The sequence below is a fragment of the Coregonus clupeaformis genome, chromosome 16 (genome assembly GCF_020615455.1).
Source record: "Coregonus clupeaformis isolate EN_2021a chromosome 16, ASM2061545v1, whole genome shotgun sequence".
Classification (NCBI taxonomy): Eukaryota; Metazoa; Chordata; class Actinopteri; order Salmoniformes; family Salmonidae; genus Coregonus; species Coregonus clupeaformis.
The window spans coordinates 41,340,318-41,358,136 of NC_059207.1; the positions used below are offsets into that span (position 1 = coordinate 41,340,318).

The following is a 17,819-nucleotide window of genomic DNA, read 5'->3' on the forward strand; positions in this document are numbered from 1 at the left end:
GAGTACAACATTTTAAGTTTAGAAACTCATGTATATTGTGTTTGTCAGTTCATGTATATTCAAAACATCCCTCATCCTCACTAAAATAAACAATTTCACACTACACTACAGTACCCAACAACATTTATACATGTAAAAAAAACTAAAGCATCAATAGGCCTGAAATGACAATGACAGATGATCAAAGTGCTAAGTGATAGGATGGAGCTTGATGGGCCATAAAAAATCAAATGGGTGGAATAAATGAGCAGTCTGTGATTTACAATAACATACCAACACAGTGTCCACATTGACGAGGAGCATTGTTGTGTATGGGACGCATGGTAATAATATAGTAATAATATGCCATTTAGCAGACGCTTTTATCCAAAGCGACTTACAGTCATGCGTGCATACATTTTTACATATAGGTGGTCCTGGGGATCGAACCCACTACCCTGGCGTTACAAGCGCCATTCTCTACCGATTGAGCTACAGAGGACCACTCTGGTATGCTGTCAAGTGTCTTGGTTAGCATGCATTGAAAGAGGAATGTTGGCTGCTGAATCCAATATGGGTGCTGCTGGACTGTCCATTACTGAGCATCTCTCTTATCGCTATGGGGATGGCGACCCTGCCATGATGCTGATGATACTTTACCTGAGCACAAAACACCTGTGCTCATTGGTCAACAAAGTGTATGTTATATGTGAGCTGGTGTCCATTGTCCCAGGCGTACAGGACTTTCTCCTTGGGGTTGTAGTCTATCTGGGTGGTGTAGGCGTACTCGTTGGTGAAGGACAGGCGAGGGATAGCCTCTGAGCTGGTGTGGGTGTCGTAGGCATAGTTCACCTCCCCTTCCTTCTGGTTATAGACGTCCACAGCGTACAGCACCCCACAGATGATGAAGCAGTTCCCGTATGAGTTCCTCTTCAGGCCCGTCCTCCAGGTGGTCTCCTTCTTCATGGATAGGTCCCCAGGGTCCAGCTTACTGATTACAATCACCTCCTGCTGGGAGTAGTCATAGTCCATGGAAGGGTAGATCACCCACAACCCACTCTCGTCCACGGCAAAGTCAATGTCCGAGTGACCTCTCCACTTCCAGGGGGTGGTGTCCTCATAAACCACGTCATGCAGAAGGGTCCAGGCGGCCACGTAACGTATCCTCAGGTCGTACTTGATGATGTTCTTGGTGAAAGCTCTGTTGTAGTAGAAGGCTCCGTTGTACACCACATGACCCGTGCCGATCCAGTTGTAAGGCAGTTTGAAGAGGTTGCTCCAGCGACCTAACAGGACCAAAAATAGGGATGTTTAGTGAGCACTAACTGCATATCATGTTACCCCCCATACAGTATGCTAACATCATGCCATCTTATATATACACATGTACTGTCAAGTCATTCTGGGCACCATTGAGGTGTTTAATAGTTATACCATAAATGTATAATGGTTTCACATGAGAGACTGGTTAGTTTCTGTTTGACTGTCCCACTCCCACTGTCCACACAGATGTCCTGTTATTAGTGTCATGATCATATCTGGTCACATCGCTCTCTAACATTTCCACCTCAGGAAGTGGGATTTAGATAATGAATGAAGCTGCAGTGAAGGACAAAAACAACCTGTAGTGCAGTATCCCCCCCTTCCCCCAGCCCATGCCTCTAATCCCTCTCAGCTCTGGCCAGTTCAAAGGAGAGGCACATGTCAGCCTAGGCAGGGATCACAGCCACTCACAGAGATACCTAGTCATCCGCACACTGCTGTGAACTCACCACCCTACTGGATATCATAGCAAAATCTCTGTACGCTTTGTAAGATGTGAGTTAAAAAAAGCTTCTGTCCAAACACCTCTAAATCAACCAGACTAGTAGTCCTGTGAGAGAGATCATTTTACCCAGTCAGTTAAGAGGAGTAATCCTATTTCTCTCGCCAAGTACTAGTGCAAGAAGGGGGGGGTTAGAAACTTTGTGTGTGAAATGAAAAGCACAGTATTACAACTAAAACCTGCATGTTTGAGTCTCAAGCTACTATAGTGTATACTCAGTACATTTCATTGGTCACTTTATTCTCAGTACATTTCATGGGTCACTTTATTCTCACTACATTTCATGGGTCACTTTATTCTCACTACATTTAATGGGTCACTACAGATCAATAGAGACCATAATACTGTCACACTGATCTCATTCCACAGATGTACAGTTGAAACCCCATGCTCCATAGAAATTGAATGACAAAATACAACAATTATAATGATATAACAGTACTCAATCTCCATGCCATGCCCACCTTGTTTGAAGTTGTCCAGGTTTCGGAACTCCACCAGGTTGTTGCCGTAGTAATAGTTGGTGACGTAGATCTTGGAGTCCTTGGCCAGGGGATCCTTCATCCAGGCTCCTTCGTTCCGCCCGTAGCTGTGCTGCTTCTCTGGGAGCTCGATAGAGGCCAGGGTCCCCTCACAGTCCAGGATCTTCCCTGCCAAGTACAGTACAATACAGTCAACACGAAAACTGGATAAAGAATGGCCTGCATGAGTTTTCAATCATCCAATTTCACGGTCACACATATTCTGGTAGCTAAGCGTTACATGTTTATCCGTTACTGAACTGGACAGAGTCATAGCACTGACTGTCTCTATTGCTGTCAATGAGCACATTTAGTTGTTATATGGTGTAGTATAATGTACACTACAGTAGGCAATTGTGTAGGTCAGGATACCTGCTCTGTGTAAGATTGGCCGGCTGTTGTTGTCAGAGTTGTCTAGGAACAGCATGATGGTGGGGGCTGGTCTGTCTAGCCTTTCAACTCTTGCTACACTGGTGGTGGTGGTGGTGGTGGTGGTGGTAGTGGATGGCATTGTGGTACTGGCTGTTGTTGTTGCTGCCGTTGTTGTCGTGCTCATGGTAGTGGTGGTGGTTGCGGTAGTGGCAGCAGTTTCTTTGGTAGTTGTCGGCTCAGCTGTGGTTCCCTCAATGGTTTCCAGGACAATTTCAGCACCTCCGTCCTCAGAGTGTGTCTCTTTGACATGGTGGACGGTGTGAGTCTTGGCAGCGTTGTCTGAGGATAAAGACAAGTGTTGGGATTTAGTTACCCTGAGGAGGAAGATTCAAATTCTGGAGGGGCTTTGTCTTCACTAGTTTTCATTAGAATTAGCTTGCTAAATTAGTCAAACAGGCCCGGTATGAGCTGCTTTTGAGACCTCTGTCAGAGAGACAGACACTATACAGTACCACAGATTTCCCGGGGCCACATCAAAGAAGAATGCATTAGTTATGTAGCACACAGAGCATGCCAGCTTCCTCTAACTTTCTCTGTCCCCTCCTCTGTTACCAAGTCTGTCCCGCTGTCTCTGCGTCTCTGTTTGTATTCCGAATTCCACAGCCCTCACATGGCATTTTCTTATCCCTGGCCATAGAGAGAGTATAGCAGAACAGAGGATAGTGTCAGGAGGAGTGGGCCAGCCTGAGGCTGCTCCCCTCTGTTACTCATACTCTCACTTCCTGTGCTGCCAGACAGATGTGTGAGATAAAACGTCTCTGCCTGCTACGTAAGCAGCGCATCTGCACGACACGCGCACTCTGAACCTCAGGGTGCTAGCCGTGCAACACCACTTGACCACATGTATCTACTGAAGGCCTAACAACAAGAGGGACAGCCAGGGACAGCCTTAGGAGTCAGTCAGGCAGCATAGATAGGAGAATGTGCTGTAGGTCTCTAAAGTATGTGGTGAAAGAAAAGCAGTGTTGCTTGATACTTCAAAAGCCACATTGTCCTTTATCTAATAGATGCAAGACTTCTGATTAACATTTGCCTTTGAATAAAGGCTAACTGCTCTTTGTGAGAGATTATGGAAACGAAGCTGAATCGCTTCACTGGGTTGACAAGTGTGGATGCACTCAACAAAGTATGGCTAAACGGCTAGGCATGGCAGAACAAATGACCTGACAGCATATGTGCGTGTGTGCCCTGAGAAAATCTAGCATACCTACAGTATCTATTCAACTAGGATTGTAAGGAGTCAGGAAATGTTTGTCAGCTTTCATCGGCACACTGATGAGGGTTCTCCACACATTGTGTGCGAGGAGTGAAGCTGAGGCATGTCATAGATGTGGCAATGTTCCATTGAAATGACATTCCATTAGTTCTATGTATTATTTAAGCATTTGGATTTCCTGCTCGCTGAATGCACACAAGCAATTCAATCCTCTGATGGCCCAAGCCCTGCTTTGTTGGAAACAACAGCAGGATAAATCTTGTACTGTGGATCTGGTGATCTACACGGTGAAGGATTCACTGTTTCACTGTTTCACTGTTTCGTTTCCAAGATGCCAAGAGTATAGTACGAAGATTTACACACTTTTATCACACTTGTGTAAGAACAACATATTTCATTCAAATCTTAATGGCTTGCTCTACACAAAAAAAGAAAATATGCGATAGAGACGTACAATATCTGTTTCTGTTGGGAATCTGAAATACAGTCTGGTATAATGCTGATCCAGCATAATGTAATGTAGATCAGATCCAAGAGTATAATTTAGTAATTTGAGTTGGTTTAGTTTAGAACAATCACAATAGGGTCTGAGCACATTAGAACAGCACACAGATGATCTCATACAGGCTGTGCTGCTAACTCAGCTGAAGTCACAGCCCAATGTTGACTTTAGGGGTGAGGGGGCTCCATACACATGCACACACTGGGCTGGGAGAGAGAGTGGTCCAACTCTCCCCCTGTATCAAATAAAATAAAATAAAATTGTATTGGTCGCATACACATACTTAGCAGATGTTATTGCGGGTGTAGCGAAATGCTTGTGCAAAATTTAGTCATGAACAGGGCGACCATGTGTATCGGCCCCTGTTCTCTCACCTTTACCACCTGTTCTCTCACCTTTACCACCCTTTACCACCTGTTCTCTCACCTTTACCACCTGTTCTCTCACCTTTACCACCTGTTCTCTCACCTTTACCACCTGTTCTCTCACCTTTACCACCTGTTCTCTCACCTTTACTACCTGTTATCTCACCTTTACCACCTGTTCTCTCACCTTTACCACCTGTTCTCTCACCTTTACCACCTGTTCTCTCACCTTTACCACCTGTTCTCTCACCTTTACCACCTGTTCTCTCACCTTTACCACCTGTTCTCTCACCTTTACCCCCTGTTCTCTCACCTTTACCACCTGTTCTCTCACCTTTACCCCCTGTTCTCTCACCTTTACCACCTGTTCTCTCACCTTTACCACCTGTTCTCTCACCTTTACCACCTGTTCTCTCACCTTTACCAACTGTGCCGTGCTCGTCCCCGTCCACCTTGGCTGCTTTGTAGTAGGTGATGCCCCTCACTACCCCCGGCTGGTGCCCTGCCACCTTGGCCTTGGCTGTGGGGTCAGGCTTGACAGGTTTCCCAGGCTTGGTGCCCTCTTTCTTGGGTTTTACGACCTTTTCCTTGGGCAGCTTGGGAGGGGGCTTGGATGCAGGGGGCTTTTTGTTAGGGTTTTTTATGGCGTCCTTGGTTTTCTCATTATTGGTGTCCTGTAAACATTGACACTCAATTAAAGCCTGTGAGTTACGGTGCATCAGCGGACATGTGAACGTTGATTTGTGTGTTTGATGTGTAATTTGTGAGCAAGCTTTTGTGTGTGTGTGTGTGTGTGTTTGAGAGACACACTTACCTGAGCTTTGGTCTCTGTTTGGTCTTTCTGCAGTAGCTGCAGGCCCAAACTGGAGATCTGCTTCTTGATGCTCATCATGATGTTGGAGTAGTTCTCATACCTCTTAAACTGGTTGGTCAGAGTGATCATGCTGTCCCTTACAAACTCATTGTCCCGAGTCAGGTTGGTCTTGATTGTCTGGGGAAACAGATGTGTTCTAAGACTCAGGCCAGTCCATTGTACCAACCAAAGGCAAATAACCTTGCTAACGAAAACAGACCCCTTTTGTAAAAACATTATAAACACAAAACCTGGGAGAACCAGTCACACAAATCTCTCTCTCCCCCCTGTAGTCCATCTTCTCCTGTTTGACTAGTGAATAGCTGTGGGGGTTAAAGAAAACTCTGTGGATACTGTAACCATGCCGTTTAGAGGGGGGGTCACTGGTATCCAATCACAAACCATTTAATCAGCTCTCTGTCCTGCATAAGGACCATATACAGCTATAACAGCTTGGCAAGAACCCAAATACACTCAAATACAGTATATAGGAAGGCATGCAAACCTAGTGTTCCCTGGTTTTTGTTTTATGTCCTTGTTATTGTGTTACTTGTTGTACTCTACAAGGAGGTTGGTCTTTTGTCCTTACCTCCTCTAGTGTGTTCATCTGGGAGACCACCTTATTGATGTAGGAGTGGACCTTCATGAGGTCCAGACTGTACAGCGTCCCCTCCAGTAGGTCCACCATGGAATGCAGCTGTACACCCACACACAGCACAGAGTATTAGCACAAAACATAATAAAGGAGCGAAAAACTATGTTGACATGTTTGACAAGTTTACGTTTAATTGAGTGAATTCAATAACACCTAAAACCACCCACGCCTATTTTGATTTAAAAGTATTGACTTAACAATGGGTGCTGCTTTCTACTATCCTGATCTCTGTCATGAATCAGACACCTGCCAACTCCAAATCCACTGTTTCAGCAATTTGGCTCTCATATTGCATTAAAAGCCCTCCCCAAAAAGTTATTTTGAGCCTTCCTTCAATTGATTATTTCTAAGATATGGAGCACCTTGACAATCAGGCTTAATCTATGGCTACGTCTAAACCGAGTCAGATCACACATCTGGTTCTGGTTCTTCTCTTCATGTGGCGCATAGCATGCCTCATCTCCTCTCCTCTCACTGCCAGTGAAAAATGTATGTGTGCTTCAGATACGTGCATCCTGAGAGGTGCCGAGATGTTATCAACAGATAGAGAATCCAGTGACCTCATGGTAAATTGTCTGTGTAACAACCTGGGATACTTTAAAGCTTTAATTTGAACAATTATAAGGATATCCTGTTTCTGCTTCTCCCATGGTTACGTACAGTATATCTTCAGGACCAAACCACACACATGCAATCAGGGTCTCTGTCACAATCTTTACACAGACAATTAACTGATTTTACTACCAACATTTACAGTTCTAAGGTTATTTTACCACCAAGTTACAGTTGTGTCTGTTACTGATGCAACTCACCTTGAGCAGTTCAGGGGCCTGTTTCTTCAGCTTCTCCATCTTCCACTCATTCTCACAGGGGTTGAGGGAGGAGGGGGGGGCCGTGCAGGAACACTTGCAGTCCGATCCAGAGCTGACGGTCTCCACCGTGTAGAAGTCCTCCACGCGCACGCTGCCACTCCGCAGACGCTGGCATGCATCCTTGCTCAGCGGCCTCATGATGCACTTACAGCGACAGTCTGAGCCCTCCGACGTCATCCGCACCGGCTCTGTCTCCCCAAAGATCTGACAGCAGAGACAGAGTTGAAGAGAGGGGTTGAAATGGACTGATTGCACTGGTTTGAAATGTTCTATAGGAGTGATTGAAAAACAGCATTCCTGACATAAAAGAACTGGACATGGTTCATGTCCCTCAACTACAGGAGGCAATCACAGCCTGGGTTGATGTCACCGCGTGGGGTTGAATGTAAAAGAGCTAGTCTGGAGACTGATCAGTTATCACTAATTCAAATTCTGACTGACATTCTGAGAAAGCAACTCATAGTGATCAATGGTCAGGATTTCACTTTGTATCAATTCACCCCGTGAACATTATGATTCATAAAAATGTATGCTGAGCTTGGGTTTTCTTCTCACAGCAGTCTATGGAGAGCTGTTCCAATGTTCTGAATGACTCCCTCCCAGGTGGACATTCTATGAATAATACATCCATTTTCTTTGGAGGAAACAAAAGCAGGGGAAAGAAAGTGATCCTGGGACATTAACCACATGCTTCCTCGCCTTTGAACACTAGCCGTCATGAAGCACATGAAAGCCATTGAGACCAACGCAATGCCATTAATATAAACTCTTATCACCAGCTGTGTCGGACGCTAGCACTCCCCAGGCAGGCAGTGAAATGAGAGAACTCTGGCCAACCATGTGCACGTTTATTCTACTGACATCATCCTCAGAATCACTCCAGATAAATAACAAACAACAAACATTGAATAAACAATCCATGTTTTATTATAGACAGTCATCAAAGTTAAGTGTTTATGGGTTTCATATTAGGCTCAATGGGACATTTCTATACCATAGATTTATTGCATATCTGATTTAACGTTTGTTTGTTGTTGACAGGAGGTCGATGATGTGCAAAACCTTCATTTCACAGAGAACTTAATGTCACAGTAGTTCTTAAGTGTCTTTCTCTCTGTCTGTCTCTCTGCCTGTGTCTGTGACTGGCACTGCTCTCTCTGGTCATCTCCCCATGTAGAGGGTTGCTGCACTCTATTGATGCTAAGCTCATCTTCCAGCACCTTCTGGGGCCCCGGCTACATCTCAGACCCTCGTTCCAGGGGCTTAACCTGTCATCTTCCTCCAATGAGATTTAGGAATCTCTATAAACCCTGGGGCAGGCAGACCCACACGTGGTACCACTTACAGCAGCACAAGAATACAGCATTACAGAGATTCTTCATTAAAGAATTCTCTGTCTGTCTCTATCTCTTTGAAAAGAAACGTTGTTCTGTCTGTCTGAGCCCTTACTCTGCCACGTTGTATCTAGACAGGATAAACGTCTCAACTGTGCACTCAATCAAGGTATTTTGGGTAGAATTGTCTGCTTCCTCCTGCACCAAACCCGCACTGGGCAAGTCAACTGTAGATCTGGGGAGATATCTGTGGAGAGCAAGTCTGCTTGCCTATGTGAGTAAAGAGTAACCTAAACCCAAGCTTAGAGCATCAACACTAAGTAACAGTGCGTACATGTCCAGTGACTGAGGGGTCTCTGAGAGTGAGGATGTTTATGGAGGCCAGACCCTGCAGGCTGGTGAGGGTAGGGAGAGGAGGGGAGTGGAGGGAGGGGGTGGGCTCATTAGTGGAGGAATGCAGCCTGAGTGACATGAGTGGGTTGGGAGGCAGTACCCTCCATTACTGCAGACTTACACTCAGAGGGGTCTTTGATTATGGGGCAAGACCCCTGTGTGCGTAGTGGCTGGCCATTCCTGACCCATGTCAAGTGAAAAAGGCAGTGGGTTGAGTTGGCAAATGCTACAACCACATGAAAACAGAGTGGATTAGCAGATTCAAGTTCCCTTGGAGGGGTTGTGCCCACAGCCCTGCTGAGCCTTATTGTTCCACCCGAGACCCAGGCGAGCCAAACCCAGGCTGCTCCTTAGCAACATCAGCTTAAGATGCTTCAAGTACTATGGCAAACCTAGTGAAATTCCTGCCAGCTTGACTGGGTTGCCTCCTAGACACCTGGGTTTGTGATAGTGTGTATTGATTAAGAGGGAAGAGTTAGAACACACCATTAATTTATAGGCTCTTCCCTCTCAACCCTGTCAACTGTACACACAGCCTGGAGCAATTATAAAGAAAGCTAAATGATATTGGCTATGCGAACTTCCAGCATGAGAGCAGACAACAGACCTCAGATCATTCATAATTAAGACTGCTAAGAGCTTAATGCATGCTTTGAGTTTGGAGCCTTTGGCTTTGACCTCTGAGAGCGGTCAAGTTTCAGGTCAAAAGAATAGGACACAAACACAAACTCTTGTCTGTACAATAGGGGGAAGGGACGCAACTGCATGGCTTCACATTCACACACATTCCACAGACCACAGTACAATATTAGATCACTAACTCACTGAAGGCTGCGGCCACTCTTACAGTGACAATGACTAAGTGAAACCTCAATTGTGTCCACAATTGCTAAAAACAAGATTCATTACACACAATGGCTGGCACATTCCAGGAGCTTGTTAGCCTTATCTTTAAACACAGAAAACCAATGTTATTCTATGATGGCCTTAACACTGTTACTGAAACACTAACCTTGGTGCGTATAAACAAGGATGTCCGTTTCAGACCGTAGGTTTTGTCTAATTGTTCAGGCCAGCTGCATGTTGTTACTAGGCCTACGGCATGTGGACCAATGGCACTGTAGCTTTAACACACAAGATAATTTATGTAGGCTACTTTCCACAAACTTTTATTAATACACAGTCAGGTCCAGAATGATTGCCACCCTTGATTAAGATGAGCAAAAATACTGTAGAAAATCAATAATAGACATACTGAGCTATATTGTTTGCAAAAAAAGGGGAAATTATATTATTTTATACGAATACAATTGCGCAGATACAGAGATTTTGTTTAACAAGTACAAAGATAGATCAAGAACAGACCCTGTTCCAGGTCAGTTGTCCATTTCAAAGACACTCAACTCAGTAAGCTGTTTCTGAGGTAAGCTGGTAAATAAAACTACTCCATAAGTAAGTAGATGTATGACTATTAGAGTGATAGTGCTGAATCCAAATCAAATCAAATCAAACTGTATCGGTCACATACACATATTTAGCAGATGTTATTGCGGGTGTAGCGAAATGCTTCCACACAGTATTTACATGTCTGGAAATAGTTTTTCTGTTTACTAAATCAAAGCGATGATATTTCAGGGTTGGAAAAAGGTTAAAGAGAAGTTCACCCCAAAATCACCATCTAATAAGATGGAATTGTATTACCCTAATGCATCAATTGGGGTCTTCACAACAGATAAAGGAATATTGACTCATCTTGACTTTAAGATAATCTTTCACACATGAAGACCCTTGAACTATCCCTTTAAATTCTCTGACTTATCACCTTTCTCTCCAGTCTAAACATTACAGACAAAACTGGAGTCCAAATTCTTGTCCAGAAAGTCCACCTGATTCCTAATCTAATTAGTAGTGCTTATGATAAACAGTCTTACTGTGCCACTGTAAATCTGAACCTGGACTACAGGGGGAAACTTAAGCCTTCAGCCTGGAGATGAACCATGAAATTGCTGTCCCTAACCTGAACAGAAACTGGCATTAGCACTGGCACGTTAATTAGCTGGACACAAGCTTACTGAGCACTTGTTGCTTTTGGGGGTACACATCCACATTCCATCTAGAGCTGTTTATGTGTCCGACCAAGCACACTCTGAACCTTTTGGTTATCCTCAGTGGCTACTATTGAATGATCCAGATGAGAGGAGAGAGAGAGAGAAAGCGAGAGATGGGGGGGATAGTTAGCCAATCTGTGTAACAGTAAGATTATTTATCTGTGAACAGTTATCTCGTAATTATCAGGGCATGTCTGGAACCTCAGTCATGAATGGAATTGGCTGGTTGTCATTGCTTTCCTCCCCAGATGCTGTTGTTTTGGGAGCCAGGTGTTTAAAAGGGATACGTATACAAATGACTGCCGGATGGATGGATGGATGGATGGATGGATGGATAAATGGATAGATAGATAGATAGATAGATAGATAGATAGATAGATAGATAGATGGAACTGGTAGCTTAGTTGTTAAGAGCGTTGTGCCAGTAACTGAAAGGTCGCTGGTTCTAATCCCCGAGCCGACTAGGTGAAAAATCTGTCGATGTGCCCTTAAGCAAGGCACTTAACCCTAATTGCTCCTGTAAGTCGCTCTGGTTAAGAGCGTCTGCTAAATGACTCAAATTTAAATGTAAATAGATAGATAGATAGATAGATGGAACTGATGGAACTGGTAGCTTAGTTGTTAAGAGTGTTGTGCCAGTAACCGAAAGGTCGCTGGTTCTTATCCCCGAGCCGACTAGGTGAAAAATCTGTCGATGTGCCCTTAAGCAAGGCACTTAACCCTAATTGCTCCCGTAAGTCGCTCTGGATAAGAGCGTCTGCTAAATGACTCAAATTTAAATGCAAATAGATAGATGGATACAGTGGGGAGAACAAGTATTTGATACACTGCCGATTCTGCAGGTTTTCCTACTTACAAAGCATGTAGAGGTCTGTAATTTTTATCATAGGTACACTTCAACTGTGAGAGACGGAATCTAAAACAAAAATCCCGAAAAATCACATTGTATGATTTTTAAGTAATTAATTTGCATTTTATTGCATGACTTTGATTTGATACATCAGAAAAGCAGAACTTAATATTTGGTACAGAAACCATTGTTTGCAATTACAGAGATCATACGTTTCCTGTAGGTCTTGACCAGGTTTGCACACACTGCAGCAGAGATTTTGGCCCACTTCTCCATACAGACCTTCTCCAGATCCTTCAGGTTTCGGGGCTGTCGCTGGGCAATACGGACTTTCAGCTCCCTCCAAAGATTTTCTATGGGGTTCAGGTCTGGAGACTGGCTAAGGCCACTCCAGGACCTTGAGATGCTTCTTATGGAGCCACTCCTTAGTTGCCCTGGCTGTGTGTTTTGGGTCGTTGTCATGCTGGAAGACCCAGCCACGACACATCTTCAATGCTCTTACTGAGGGAAGGAGGTTGTTGGCCAAGATCTCGCGATACATGGCCCCATCCATCCTCCCCCTCAATACGGTGCAGTCGTCCTGTCCCCTTTGCAGAAAAGCATCCCCAAAGAATGATGTTTCCCACCTCCATGCTTCACGGTTGGGATGGTGTTCTTGGGGTTGTACTCATCCTTCTTCTTCCTCCAAACACGGCGAGTGGAGTTTAGACCAAAAAGCTCTATTTTTGTCTCATCAGACCACATTACTTTCTCCCATTCCTCCTCTGGATCATCCAGATGGTCATTGGCAAACTTCAGACGGGCCTGGACATGCGCTGGCTTGAGCAGGGGGACCTTGTGTGCGCTGCAGGATTTTAATCCATGACGGCGTAGTGTGTTACTGATGGTTTTCTTTAAGACTGTGGTCCCAGCTCTCTTCAGGCCATTGACCAGGTCCTGCCGTGTAGTTCTGGGCTGATCCCTCACCTTCCTCATGATCATTGATGCCCCACGAGGTGAGATCTTGCATGGAGCCCCAGACCGAGGGTGATTGACCGTCATCTTGAACTTCTTCCATTTTCTAATAATTGCGCCAACAGTTGTTGCCTTCTCACCAAGCTGCTTGCCTATTGTCCTGTAGCCCATCCCAGCCTTGTGCAGGTCTACAATTTTATCCCTGATGTCCTTACACAGCTCTCTGGTCTTGGCCATTGTGGAGAGGTTGGAGTCTGTTTGATTGAGTGTGTGGACAGGTGTCTTTTATACAGGTAACGAGTTCAAACAGGTGCAGTTAATACAGGTAATGTGTGGATAGATAGATAGATAGATAGATAGATAGATGGAACTGATAGATAGATGGAACTGATAGATAGATAGATGGAACTGATAGATAGATGGAACAGATAGATAGATGGAACAGATAGATAGATGGAACAGATAGATAGATAGATGGAACAGATAGATAGATAGATGGAACAGATAGATAGATAGATGGAACTGGTAGCTTAGTTGTTAAGAGCGTTGTGCCAGTAACTGAAAGGTCGCTGGTTCTAATCCCCGAGCCGACTAGGTGAAAAATCTGTCGATGTGCCCTTAAGCAAGGCACTTAACCCTAATTGCTCCTGTAAGTCGCTCTGGATAAGAGCGTCTGCTAAATGACTCAAATTTAAATGCAAATAGATAGATAGATAGATGGAACTGATAGATAGATGGAACTGATAGATGGAATAGATAGATAGATGGAACTGATAGATAGATAACTGATAGATAGATAGATAGATAGATATCTGATAGATGGAACTGGTAGCTTAGTTGTTAAGAGCGTTGTGCCAGTAACCGAAAGGTCGCTGGTTCTAATCCCCGAGCCGACTAGGTGAAAAATCTGTCGATGTGCCCTTAAGCAAGGCACTTAACCCTAATTGCTCCTGTAAGTCGCTCTGGATAAGAGTGTCTGCTAAATGATTTAAATGTAAATAGATTGATAGATAGATGGAACTGATAGATAGATGGATGGAACTGATAGATAGATAGATAGATAGATAGATAGATAGATAGATGGAACTGGTAGCTTAGTTGTTAAGAGCGTTGTGCCAGTAACCGAAAGGTCGCTGGTTCTAATCCCCGAGCCGACTAGGTGAAAAATCTGTCGATGTGCCCTTAAGCAAGGCACTTAACCCTAATTGCTCCTGTAAGTCGCTCTGGATAAGAGTGTCTGCTAAATGACTCAAATTTAAATGTAGATAGATAGATGGATGGAACTGATAGATAGATAGATGATAGATAGATAGATAGATAGATAGATAGATAGATAGATAGACAGATAGATGGAACTGATATATAGATGGAACAGATATATAGATGGAACAGATAGATAGATGGAACAGATAGATAGATAGATAGATAGATAGATAGATAGATGGAACTGGTAGCTTAGTTGTTAAGAGCGTTGTGCCAGTAACCGAAAGGTCGCTGGTTCTAATCCCCGAGCCGACTAGGTGAAAAATCTGTCGATGTGCCCTTAAGCAAGGCACTTAACCCTAATTGCTCCTGTGTGTCGCTCTGGATAAGAGCGTCTGCTAAATGACTCAAATGTAAATAGATAGATGGAACTGATAGATAGATAGATAGATGGAACTGAATTATTGTTTTTAGGAAAAACCATAGATCATTGTCTAATATTCCACATGATTGTACAATTGAACCTTCCCTTAATTTGGACGTTTTTTCCCCCTTATCACAGTCATGGGCCATGGATGTGATGGATGCTACTTGGGAGAAAGTGCCAGCTGAAGGAGACATCCTCTCTCTCCTTTGTGGAACTAACAGGAAGACCCTGCTGGCTCCTCACTGGGCACAGATTCACATCATAGCAGTCAGCCACAAGGAGGCATACAGTAATGCACATTGGGAAAGCAGGTGGAATACAGGTGGTGCAGAGGATGGGTGAAATATACTTCCCTTTGACCATGTGGTCCTCTGGCTGCCATTTTCTGTATGGAGCATCCTTAGATAAAGGGATCAGACAAATTGAGTTTCTAATTAAGCTTTCAGCTTTATGTTTGTGTTAGATTTCTCTTACATTACATCACACAGAGGAAAAGGGGAGATAACTTTTTGTTTGCTGTTGTTCAGAATCAGAGCCCTCTTCCAGCTGCAGTGAGGCCATGGGACTGTCTAACACATTGAGTCTCATTTATTAATTAAGTCCCAGTGACACACTGAGCCTCATTAGTTCATTACTGTGACAGAGGGGCATCCTGTGGGTCTCCTCCCTACATCTCTCTCTCTCCGTCTCTCTCTCCGCCCTCTCATTGACCTCTCGGCAGTATTCCTGGCCTTGTTTACAACCAAAACAAGGGGCAGGTGCACACGCCTGTTCCCACGCCACTGCACCGTACCCTCTGTGTCCTCCTCTGAGCTGGCTTTGTCTCACAATCATCTCAGTGCTACCAGTGGGCCATGACACTGTAGGCTGGGCAAGACCGGCACATTAGACGTCTCACAGAGAACAGAGAGAACCATGCTAAAATCAATCACAAGTTTGTTAGTGATCCTACTGGGCTTTCCTCCAAGTCACCCTCAATACATTTGATGATCAGGGTAATAATAAGGGATTATATCATTTTTAGAGTCCTGCTAATGCAATTTTACACTACATTCCACTGTTCTTGAGAGAAAACAAATACCATGATGCGAACACATGACACCTGTGCTCATTGTTCTAACTGTTCCACACTCCCTCTCACGCACAAAGTAGAAGAAAATCTGCTAGACAGCCTTCATGGGCTTGTGTGCCTCTTGTCTTGTACCCATTTTGTTTTCTAGAACAAGGGGGAAGTAGTCATCCACACAGAACCATGGGGGAGCAGGGATTAGACTCTCCTCAAGGCAATGCAGTTCTATGAGAGAGGGGTTATGGAAGTCCAGCAGCTGTTCAAACAAGGCAAGGCAGATATTACTGTTACCCGACTTGGTGCCACTGCGATCTCTTCCCACATTTCATCTGGCATCAGGCCCTACACATGAAGGCTCACTGGGGAAACCTAATGTAATGGTTACTTAGTCTGATGACGAGCAATAAGGTGATTCAAAGCCTATGCTTATAAGCCAAGCAGGCTGATGTGATTTTTCATTAATGACATCTATTCATCATAGCAACAAATGTGTGGAATTCCATTAGAAGGCTGGTGTGTAGTAGGCATTTTGCCCAGTCCCCTCAAGATTGAGAGTAGAGAGAGTCAGGGCTCCCATTTCTCATTGGTGTCCATGGAGAGGCAAAATGATTGATCTCTGACTGGACACCTGGCCATATGAAGCAATGGTTGATATTGGGAATGAGCATTCTAATTTGGAAATCCTATGGATTATTGGGATAACATGATGTGTAGGCATACTGTTTGTCATGCAAACTGCTCCTCCCTTTCAACAACCTCGTGCCACAACAGCGTTGAGCCTTCACACCCACGTGAATTAATGAGCTATTTTGTGCAAATTGTGCAATCATTTCATGGAAATACTGTATGTTAATTTTAAAGTGGGATAATATGTTTGTTTTTTCAGAATGCATAAATCATTGCTTTTCAGATATAATCTGAACAGCAATAATCCATATAGCCTACTGTAGCAGAACTGCAGGACAGGGATGACAAATTCTTCTTCATATTTTATCACAAGGAATCCCAGTTCCATTACGCATGGTGGAGTTCCTTACCTGTGCCATTGCAGTATCATACAGGTGTTTTCCGTCTATTACTGAGTCATGCCTATAACTTACCTTACTCTGCGCAGTGACATCTTTACACACCACCAGTAGGCAAGCTAATAAATGCGTAAATCTCCACATTTTCTCCCAGGTGCCTGATAACAGATAAAGAATCCCTGCAATAACAACCTTTGATGTCGGAATGACAAGAAGATCGGTTACTGTATTATTCAATCCATGTGGTAAGACATTCGCACGAGATATTAGGGCTCCATTGCCATAGACCCACGTCGTGTATGTTGTTGCTGTAATATGCGCAGGAAGCGGTTTTCCAAGTTGATCAGGCGCTGTCAGCACACTAGTCCTTAGCTCTGCGCATCAGCGGTAAAACTAAACATCATCCACCCATCTTCTCTTCTACACACATGGGAGGCGCAATTTTCACACACACTAGACATTAACTTTAACATTATATTTATTATTCAATCTTATCTTTGGAGTCATTTCAGACGTGTTTCAATAGTTTTCCAATATTCAATAACACTTTTTTAACCTTTATTGCTACAAATCTGACAATGATAATTTACGCATGGCGCACAGTGGATATGAATTACGCGTAAAAGCTTCAGTTCTTCTATACCATTTTAGCATTCCATTTGATAATTTAGTGGCACATATCAAATGTATGCCTATGCCCAAGTTTCAGAGTTGTCACACTGCTACTCGCAACAAGACATGATCAGGGGAGACTGGACACGTGCAATGGAATGTGAAAGGGTAGCACCACCATCTCCTGGTTATTTGTAAAGCCTACAGTCACATTAGTGTTCCTTGAGGTCGTCTTGTACCAGGGGGCTCAATTCAATCAAACCCCCATTGCAGTAGAAGGTTAGATGTTTTCTCCATGATCATAGCACATGGGTTTGGGTAGAAAGGATACTATAAACCCACTAGTCCCACGTATCTTGGATATACAGACTTATACAGTAGACATCAACAACAACATAATTTTTTTTTTTTAAGGCTCCATTAGTAGCATTAGGATTAGAGTTAGATGACAAGGCACAAACCATTTAAAGGGCAACTCTGCCACTTTTCAACCTCATATTCATTATCTCCAGCAACAAACCAGGGTCTACATATGTGAAAACAGCATGTTTCTTTGATCTGGGGTTAAAAAGATAAGGTCTTCAAAAATCACAGGGTAGGATTAAAAGTAAGAAAAACAGTGAT

At 43.9% G+C, this 17,819-nt stretch overlaps 1 protein-coding gene across 1 annotated transcript; it reads right to left on the reverse strand.

Annotated features, from left to right (window-relative positions):
* Positions 1–412: 412 nt before the first annotated feature.
* Positions 413–17,177, reverse strand: LOC121583947 (olfactomedin-like protein 2A). Its single transcript, XM_041899808.1, has 9 exons — positions 17,174–17,177; positions 16,659–16,957; positions 7,161–7,424; positions 6,283–6,390; positions 5,655–5,831; positions 5,259–5,514; positions 2,698–3,036; positions 2,269–2,454; positions 413–1,265 (listed from the first exon to the last, which is right to left on the reverse strand). The coding sequence occupies exons 1-9, from the start codon at positions 17,175–17,177 to the stop codon at positions 661–663; spliced, it is 2,238 nt and encodes a 745-aa protein (XP_041755742.1). The 3' UTR covers positions 413–660.
* Positions 17,178–17,819: the final 642 nt, after the last annotated feature.

Excerpts from the sequence above, each read along its gene's own strand:
- LOC121583947 (XM_041899808.1), bottom strand. Across the intron at positions 7,425-16,658 it reads ATGTCACTGCGCAGAGTAAG|ATCTTTGGGGAGACAGAGCC; the intron begins GTAAGTTATAGG and ends CTCTGCTGTCAG. Across the intron at positions 2,455-2,697 it reads GCCAATCTTACACAGAGCAG|GGAAGATCCTGGACTGTGAG; the intron begins GTATCCTGACCT and ends TGTACTTGGCAG.